This window comes from Sander lucioperca, chromosome 7, assembly GCF_008315115.2.
Source record: "Sander lucioperca isolate FBNREF2018 chromosome 7, SLUC_FBN_1.2, whole genome shotgun sequence".
NCBI classification, from domain to species: domain Eukaryota; kingdom Metazoa; phylum Chordata; class Actinopteri; order Perciformes; family Percidae; genus Sander; species Sander lucioperca.
This window is the reverse complement of record NC_050179.1, coordinates 38,352,774-38,362,587: the sequence shown is the minus strand read 5'-3', so window position 1 is coordinate 38,362,587 and position 9,814 is coordinate 38,352,774. Positions and strand designations below refer to the sequence as shown.

At 38.0% G+C, this 9,814-nt stretch overlaps 1 protein-coding gene across 1 annotated transcript; it reads right to left on the bottom strand.

The window, feature by feature from the left end:
* Positions 1-404: 404 nt before the first annotated feature.
* Positions 405-8,255, bottom strand: LOC116040186 (CD209 antigen-like). Its single transcript, XM_031285453.2, has 4 exons — positions 8,150-8,255; positions 1,426-1,559; positions 1,126-1,226; positions 405-1,033 (listed from the first exon to the last, which is right to left on the bottom strand). Exons 1-4 carry the CDS (start codon positions 8,253-8,255, stop codon positions 892-894), a joined length of 483 nt encoding a protein of 160 aa, XP_031141313.1. The 3' UTR covers positions 405-891.
* Positions 8,256-9,814: the final 1,559 nt, after the last annotated feature.

Genomic DNA, 9,814 nt, shown 5'->3' with positions numbered 1-9,814 from the left:
ATCTGGTAAGGATGCCCCCTGGGCGCCTCCCTAGGGAGGTTTTCCAGGCACGTCCAGCTGGGAGGAGGCCTCGGGGAAGACCCAGGACTAGGTGGAGGGATTATATCTCCAACCTGGCCTGGGAACGCCTCGGGATCCCCCAGTCGGAGCTGGTTAATGTGGCTCGGGAAAGGGAAGTTTGGGGTCCCCTGCTGGAGCTGCTACCCCCGCGACCCGTTACCGGATAAGTGGAAGAAGATGGATGGATGGATGGAAGTATCTGCTGATGTACTTGTTGACAAGATAATGAAATGTGACAAGATACTAAAATAACATCTTGATGGATAAAAAGAAATCATCAGACACGTAATAATAACAAAACATGCTCATAAGTCAATGTGAAAATAGAAAATAAACAAATAAACTACCCATTTTCTAGTATAGAAAGTTCTCTTAAATTAACGACACTCCTTCTTTCCTCCACAACCATCCTTTTAACCGTACCTTGAGATGTGTTAAAGAGGCTGCCTTCACAACACAATGACAGAAAACAGGTCATAACTAAACCAATGAGACAGGACTAGACCCCCCTGTGATGTGGCCAGATACACACATCCCCCCTCCCACCCATAAACATTTATACATTCATTCAGCAAGCAATATATCAAAGCATGTATAACATATTGTAGTTTTTTTCTTCTTTTTTTTCAGCCAAAGCAGTGAACCTCGTTGGACGTTTGTTTCTATGTGTTAACAGGTCACTTTACTGCAGCGCAAATAACCAGGCTTCAGATTATCCCACACTGAGCTGGACATGATTTTCACTTGGAAATGATGTGTCCACATGAGCATATTCAGGTTGCTTTTGTGAAGATTTAATCGACAATATATAATATTGGTTTGGTAGCAGAGTTATGGACGGACTTTCATTTCACAGATCCAGTAGTGTGACGAGTAACAGGGTGAATCATTCAAGCTGTTTTCTGAAGGGTAATGATATGTGTTACCACAGTTCTCCCTTTCCCCACCGTTAGGCTCCTCGGAATGCCAGTATCTGAAAAAAAGAGCTTTTATCAGAGAACACAACCCAAGAAGCACAAGATAGTGATTTAGTTTGAATGCACCAAATGGAAAAAATGTGTGAACCTTTTGGTCAGTGGAGTCCCATCCACCCATTTCCACGTCCCCTCTGTCTCTGAGTCAGTCAGGCCAATCCACAGTCTCTTCTGAAATGTTCTTGTGAAATCCTTGTTTAAAAAAGAGTTACAAACTTTAAACAATATAACAGAATCTTTACAACATTCACACCCATTAAACCAATGTCTATGTATCTGCCACCGCATTGATCTTTGCATTCATTCAACATTTTTACTCTTTATTATATATATATATATATATAAACTACATCTGACACACGCACGCACGCACACAGACACACACACGTACATGTTCTTCTTTGCTGTTGATAATCAGCAGGTCTGCACCCTTTTGAAGACAGTCATCTCTACTCTCTTGCCAGGTTTTCTTGATAGAAGAAATGTAGTAGAAACTACCGTTGAAATACTCCCATCTTTCTTGAGCTTAGTGAAAACAGAAAGAACCCAAGTGAACAACAAAACTAACAAATCTTTTTCATTGGACTTTTATTGGGACAACAAAAGGGCAATATATATTATTTAGGGGGAAATAAAAATGATTGTAAAGTCAACAAATGTAAATGTGACAGTGGTCATAAATGTTGCATGAGGCCAGTTTTATGAATTATATGAGAGCAAAACTGTTTACATTCGCAAAGCCAATATATAAATTATTAAAATCTATTGCACCATTCATTCTGTAGCTCGTAGTCTTCTTACTTTTGGACTTATGCTATAACTTACTAATGGAAGAATGAAAAAGGAAGGAAAATTGTTTACATATTTGAAATGCAGCACATTGTTTGTGACGGACTACATCTTTTGGCATTTACTGCATGATGATACTGAGAAGCACACTCTGTAATGTGCTGTTGAGTTATCATAATTTAGATCAGACAAGGGCATGATGATGATTTTGTTCCTCATTCACTTGAAACAGGAACTCTATTTATGTGTAGTATATCCGTCTTCTTCCCAGTAAAACATCAAAGTTCCACAGAAGTGATCAAAAAACAATCTTTTCATATATCAGTGTTTCCCATACATATTCAGACCCACCAAGGTAGATTAGGTCCGAATTACATTTTTTTTCCCCCATTTAACAATGTATTTTTATAATATAATATATATTTATTTCAGACTCACAAGTGAGTCCATAGCAGGAAATACACAAAAGAAATATCAAAAAATACATACATACATACAAAATACAACACGTGTCATTTAAAAAAAATGTGTGCAAGCTGTCATGCCAGTGTTTTCAGACCCAACAGAAATCTTTCAGGGGCGGGCAGTTTGAACATTTATGCGGTAGGGAGCAGGTGGTCCAAAAAACAAACAGCGGGTCCCAGCATTTAGGAGCTCTTCTCCTGATCAGTGCTTTAACCCACTGTTCATAGGTTGGCCTAGCTAGGTTTCATAAGAAAATCAGAAATCTTTATTAACACTCCTATATCTGTCTCTCTCATTTATTTCCCGACTTGGAAAGAAACTTTGGGACAATCATAATATTTACTGGGAACTTTACATGTAAAATGATCACCTGCATTTGCCAATTATTGGACTTGCACGCTTCTGGATCCAAACTCTGATTATTGAATTATTCATCATACTTACCTAAGTTATTCAGCTTCCTCTTCAGATCATCTCTCTCCTCAGTCAGGTTTTTGAAATCTCAACATCTGAAAAAGAATTCTCTATGAATGTTATCATAGCACAAGTTCTCTTTAGATAACAGAGTATCAGAAACTGCTGAATGTGACTGCTGTAAAGAAACTACAAGTGTGGATTACAATGTAGGTCCGTGTACGTTTTGATAGTTTGTTTTTTCGTTTGAACCACAAATCAAAATAAGGAGAAACCACCTGTTTTTCGTTTGTCGTTTCAAACCAAAAACAAAGAAATGGTAAAAAAAGATCCGTTCTCCCATTTTTGGTTTCTGAATCCAAAAACGAAAAACGACTAAACCAAATTCAAATAACGGTCCGATTTTGTTTTTTTGAAATTCCTTTTTTCATTTCTCCGTTTGAATATCTACATTAAAAGAAAGAGTTCTTAGGTTAACTATTACCAACTGTATTGAACCAAACAATGCGCTCATTAAACGTGACTGGTGATGTGTACGTGGATAGGCACGGTATTAAATCACTGTAATAAACTACTGTTGCTAACATATTTCTTTCGGTCCAGGTTTATATAAGCCTATTTATTGATTGATTTTTTTTTTTTCCCGTTCTGTTAGCTCAGAGCTCCACAGCCTAAGTCCACAGGTACAAATTAGTTTTGCACCAAATGTATCGTCAAGAGTGTTGTGAAAGTCGAGGTGCGCAGATTGGCCACTTTGTGATGCGAGAGAGCACATATGTGAAATTGCAGTGACAGATTCCAGAGGTTGTAATCACTGAGTTGTGGTTGTGATGGAAAATGAACCAGAATTAAAAAAAAGTATACGAGTAAATGTTGCATTATAAGTTTGCAGCTGTCATTGTGTTCATGTAAATATCAATCTACACATTTGTGAATATTTTTTCTGTAACTTCACATTCAGAATACAGGTGTGTGAACATTTTCTACAAGTGCAAATTTCAACTTACAAGTTCAGATTTTTTTTACAAGCTCTCATGTTTTTTTTATTTGTATGACTTCAAATTCAGATCACGTGTGTGAATATTTTTTACAAGTGCAAATTTTATTTTTACAAGTGCAAATTTTAACATACAAGTTCAGATTTTTTGTTCTGCAAGTTCTCACATTGTATTCTACAAGCTCTCCCTTTTTGCACCATATTTACCTTCATACAAACTCCCTACACGAAATTTAGGCGTAACATACTACTCACTAAACCCTGTGTAGCTGCTGCTCTCCCCAGTACGTTCTACAAACACGCTGAAGGGCGCTCTTTGTCATCTCTTCAGACGCTGACAGCCACTGTCCCAACGTCCGTATTTTACGAGTTCGGAGTGAGAACGGGTTGCCTCCTCCTGTTTCTATGTATCCCTTTCTGACTTTACCGTTTTCTATGGTTTATTCTTTCATCTTTTATGCCATGTTTTTTATTCTTGGTTCTTGATGTAAAGCACTTTGGATACCTGCTGGTTGCTGTGAAATGCTATATAAATAAATGTTTATTTATTGATTAATTGAACATTATCATCATTCATGTTTTAGGACGCTACCAATGAAAAGTCGAAAATTAGAATGGAAGTAGAGAGAGACTCATTGCTATGGAGTAGGGACGGGCGGATCGATACTGTGGTATTGATAGATCCATACATACTTACAACCTACTCATTTGGTATAGACTCATGTAAAAAAACATCGGTAATAAAATTACATTAAACAAAGCCGTGGTGTGTCCGCCCACTTCCTCATCAAACATGAGAGAGAGGCCAAAGAAACAACAGAGGAGAAAAGAAGTGTGGAGAAAAGACTGGTAGAAAGGAAACATAGCGTAGTGTGGTGCTAATTTTCACCTGAAGATAAAAAAACAGCAAGATGCACTATTTTTGACACTTTGAAAGTCATAAGGAGAATGTTAAAAGTGCACTTGTTTTTTACCGTGTAGGCTTAGAAGATTAAAACATCTTTACGATCAATCAAAATTAGGCAAATAAAAATGTAAAGATCTTTCTGTTTCGATTTCTGTAGAATGTAAGATTGTACTGTATTTATGAGGTCATTTGTATGTAGAAGTTGCTCTGGAAAAACTTGTGGTCTATGTTATAATTATTGGGCCTCATTCACCAACCGTTCTTACGAAGAAATGTGTTCTTAAACCCCACTTACGCACTTTTTACGAAGATTCTGACATTCACTAATGTTTTCTTTATCTTGGATTTGTTCTTAGCTAAGAACAAAATCTACGAACACTCAAGAGCACTCTTACGCACATTTTTGTGAGGACAATTTGCTCCACTGCAATTTACATCAGCAATTAAACTGATTAAATCCTGCGTTACTTGGTGATTGATCACGCTTTTTATAGGGCCAAAATGGAGTGGTTTTTACTTTGTTACATTTTGCAGCAATTATCTATACTTTCTACTCCACTACATTTCTACAACGTTCCGTTACATTTTCTGATCAGTTTTTCCCCCTGCCAAAACTTCTTCTTGATCGTGACACATTTGTCTCACCAGTGAAGTTTGGTTGCCATATATGGAGCACCGCTGATCCTTGCTTCCAAGCCGGCTCCGGTGCTCCAGAGCTGGGCGTAGCGCCGCTGACCCTCGGTAAGCCTCCGGTAAACGTGAAAATGAAAATGTTGTTTGTGTTTTTTATTATTCCCGTTTTTACATCATGGTGGCCTCTCCAAGGCGTCATTTACTCCTCCGCCAGGCAGCGTAAGACGCGTTAATATCTTATTTATTTGGCTGGACCTCTTCACATCTCCGCATTTTGCTGCTTCACACACTTTATTTGCTTACTTGCATGGTTAAAGAAAATAAAACCGTCTTAAAATACATCCATGAATAAAACCAACCGCATTCAGATTCTAACAACATATTTCTGTTTTATGCTGGTTAGGATAGGAACTTCTTTTAAAAGCCAGCTGGCCTTGTTTGTGGTAGTGGACATCTTCTACTTTTACTAAAGTAAATATGTCTCTGGTTATTTGAACTTGTACTTAAGTACTGAGATTCAGTACTTCCTCCACCACTGCAATGTACAAGTCATCTGCGACAATTATCTCCTGAACGGTGTCTCCCGCTTCCCAGGAGGTGCACAGGAAATGTCATGTCCTTATATGGGAATTTGCGGGGCGTTTTCTTATGCTAATTAGGAACAACTGGCACGCGCTATCAATTACGAAGAAAATTAGAAGAACATATTTAAGAGAAAACTTAGGAAGATATTGGCGAATGAGGCCCATTGTTTTTTTATTACTTCATCATAGTATTTCTTTAAAATACTGTACTATTGTTTACACTTATGAGCACCAACATTTTTATTTAATTGTACTCATATTTGTTTTTTTAATTAATTTGTCTTTATTAGCAAGTATGTGTAATGTGATTTGCCATTAAGTGTAATAATCTTTTTCTTCTAAAAAGGCCATTATGAAAAAAAATCACATACCCATTTAAGAAATGATCAGTCTCTGTATTGATATCGATGAGATTGTAATAAAAAGGATTGGTATCGTATCGAATTGAAAAAGTTTGGTATCGCCCATCCCTACTATGGAGATGATACGTCTCGTTTCATTGGTGTACACTACAGAATGCTGAAGACGGCTCATTGTTGTACACTACAGAACGCTGAAGACGGCTCATTGCAAGTAGCTGCAGGTTTTCACTCGTCTCATCATGAATCTTTGGTCTGAACTGGACTCCACAATCCAGTTCAGTACTGCAGTTTACTGGGTCTTTTCACACGTTTTCAAGAAGTATTTTCTTAAATGTAGAATGTGTTCAGAAAAATGTTACTGACTTTTTCTTTACCTGGACCTTAAAATAGAAACATTGCACTCCTATGAAAATGAAGTAAAACAAATAGGTAGTATGTTGGTTGTAAAAGGTAATACAAGATTAAGTTAAAATGCATAAATGGTTAATCAAAAGCAAAGATTTGAAAAGAAAATGACAAAAGCTATTTTCACATCTGTACTTAACCCTGAGATTGCTTTGCTACCACTGAATGTAGAAGATAAGATTACTACGGAGCCTCAGGAGGATCACAGATAGAAAATATATTATTGCATTGCCTCGATTCATTATTTCGTGGCCAAACGTTATTAGGCGTGGGAACGACAAAAGTGTATATAAAAAGAGCCAGCACAACAGACTTTTGATCTGAGTAAACCCATAGACGATGGTCACTAAATGTTTTAGAAGGGTAATTTCCTTCTTTTTTTTTTTTACTTGGCCCTTTTTTCCAATGTTTTGTGTGCAAGTGACTGAGGAACAACAATCTTTGAAATTGGTCCAGTGAGAAGCGTGAAAGCAGTGCCCAGCAGTCGCAGACCGGGCTGCAATGTAACCCTATGGGGCAAATGTGCTTCGTCAATTCCTTTCATTAAAAGTTTTGCCACTGACTCAGATTATTGTTAGATTATAAAGTGTGTGACAACATTATGGAAAGGATCCATACAGAGGTAGGCCTTTGTAAAACCTCATCTTTTTTTAAAGATAATTTTTTGGGCATTTCCGTCTTTAAAGGTCCCATGGCATGACAATTTCACTTTATAAGGTTTTTTAACATTAATATGAGTTCCCCCAGCCTGCCTATGGTCCCCCAGTGGCTGGAAATGGTGATAGGTGTTAACTGAGCCCTGGGTATCCTGCTCTGCCTTTGAGAAAAGGAAAGCTCAGATGGACCAATCTGGAATCTTGCAGAGCAAGGTTACCTGCCTATATGAAAGCATCATGTCATGTGACCTTTAACAGATAGGACAGCTAGGAAATTGTCACAGGTCAGACTCGAACCCTAGATCTTCTGCGTCGAGGAGTAAACCTATATGTGCGCTTGCTCTACCAACTGAGCTAACCCGGCCACACTTCCAAAACCTCTTTAAGAGACCAGAAACAGCTCTTTATTTACATGGAGTGTAGCGGACGCAATTTTGTGGATGTTTTTATGTTTAAAAAAGGATCTTACTCTTTAACAGAAAGGTCGACCGTCTTAGAAATCCTTTCCATAACGTTGTCAGACACTTAGAATAATAATCTGAGCACTTTTGTGAATGTAAAGAAGATACAATTGCCCTACAACTTTGTAGCATGTTTCGCTGTTAACAGCTGGCTCCTATCTTTAGCTCTAACGCTGTTATTGAATGAGTTGTGTGCGTCTTTACGCACGGTGGGTAGCCTTTACTTGGATTAAGACATATAGTAGTTGCTGTTGATAGTCTAACATCAATAACACATGACCACGACTTATTTATCTCATTCCCAGGCATTAATAACGCATGGCCACGCAATAATATTTTGTTCTATCTGTGATCCTTCCGGGGCTCCGTAGATTACTGTTAACATTGTTGCATTTTAAAACTGAACCTTATAATGGTGAAACAATAAGAATTTCTTTCTCACCAGACTCCGAATTCCTGTCTTCATCAGAGCAGATCTTTGATTCAACCCTCCTGGCTGAGAGATCAGGGACATTTCCGTATATATGATCCTCTTCATGGTAAACCATCTCCATATTTTAGCCACTGGAGAGTGATGAAGGTGTTGGTCAAAGTGTTGTCTTAAATGATGCTGATCTCTGATCAGACTCTTCTTTTATGTTTCTCTCTGCTTACACAGCAACTCTCTCTCTCTCTTTCTTTCTTTCTCTCTCTCTTTCTCTCTCTCTCTATCTTTCTCTCTCTTCTTCATTTTTTCAGTTCCTTTATCACTCAATTTACAACTTCAATTTATGACTGCCAGGGGCGGGGCTAGAAGGGGAGAACCGGCCCTCCCTGAAATATGACATACTTTTCTATTAACACAACAGTATCCCAACTAGAAAATAAAATAAATAAAAAATAATATATATATATATTTTATTTTATTTTATTTTATTTTATTTTATTTATTTCTTTTAATTTCTTTTCTAAGATTATTTTTGGGCATTTTAGGCCTTTATTATACAGGACAGCTGAATATTGAAAGGGAAAAGCAGGACAGAATCAAATCCACGACTGCTGCGTCAATGTCTGAGCCTTAGTCCATGGGATGCATGCTCAACCAGACTAGCAACGGGATATATTTATAGTCCACTCAGCTCAGACGAGCCAGGGAGCTAACGCTATGCTAGCAAGATTCATAGTCAAAAACATCGTGCACGGTTGGCAATCAGTAAATATAATTTGACAAGACAAGCTAGCTATCAGCTATGGCATTGTCCCAAAAATAATATAATGATTTTCCAACAATTATCCGCCATGTGTACTGTTGGTCGCAGCCTGAAGAAGCGACCTGAACAGGGAACGGGATGTGAGATAACGTTTTTCGCTGTGAAACAAAGTCAGTTCAGAGTGTAACTGACTTCCTGCAGCTGTGTGTTAGTGCCATCCTGTGGTGTTCAGAGGACACTCTTTTCGCTTGGATGTCCGTCACCTTCCTCTTCCTTTGTGTCCGGTGGATTCATGAGGACTATGGTTAACTGCTCCTCAGATCTCTGCAGGGTAAATCCAGACAGCTAGCTAGACTATCTGTCCAATCTGAGTTTAGATTTGCACCACCCATGACAATTGTGATTGGTTTGGACTAGCTAGACCCTCCTCTGCAGCACTGTGGAGGAAGGTCTGGCAATGCCAGACTACACTCAGTGTTGAAAATAACAGATTCACATTTTCCTTCTCTTGTAATGTAGCGCATTCATTTAGAATGGTAGACAGTCAGTTTCACCAGAACTCCTTTAGTAGGTGTCCTATAACACTTTTTATGGACACCCTGCAGCCAATCAGAATCAAGTATTCACCCAGACCATGGTTTAATGTTTTATAATCCCTAACCCTCTAATATGACCACCACCTTCTATAACTACATCACACACCACACCCACATTCAGTCTCTGCTGGTAGATCGTGATGCATAAATAACTTTTACAAATTGACATTATACTTTTGAACTGTATTTGTATAAATATTTGTACAAAAACAGTACAATGTCTTTTTCTTCCATGTCAGCAAAGTTAATCTGTACATACTGTTTCAGAGCAGCCACACTCAACAATAAGGTGTGAAATGTTGACCCTTTTTAGCTATGTCA

Excerpts from the sequence above, each read along its gene's own strand:
- LOC116040186 (XM_031285453.2), bottom strand. The coding sequence starts at position 8,255 with ATGGTTTACCATGAAGAGGATCATATATACGGAAATGTCCCTGATCTC. Across the intron at positions 1,560-8,149 it reads AGACAGGAATTCGGAGTCTG|CTCAAGAAAGATGGGAGTAT; the intron begins GTGAGAAAGAAA and ends GTTTTCACTAAG. Across the intron at positions 1,227-1,425 it reads TCAACAGCAAAGAAGAACAT|GATTTCACAAGAACATTTCA; the intron begins GTACGTGTGTGT and ends TTTTTAAACAAG.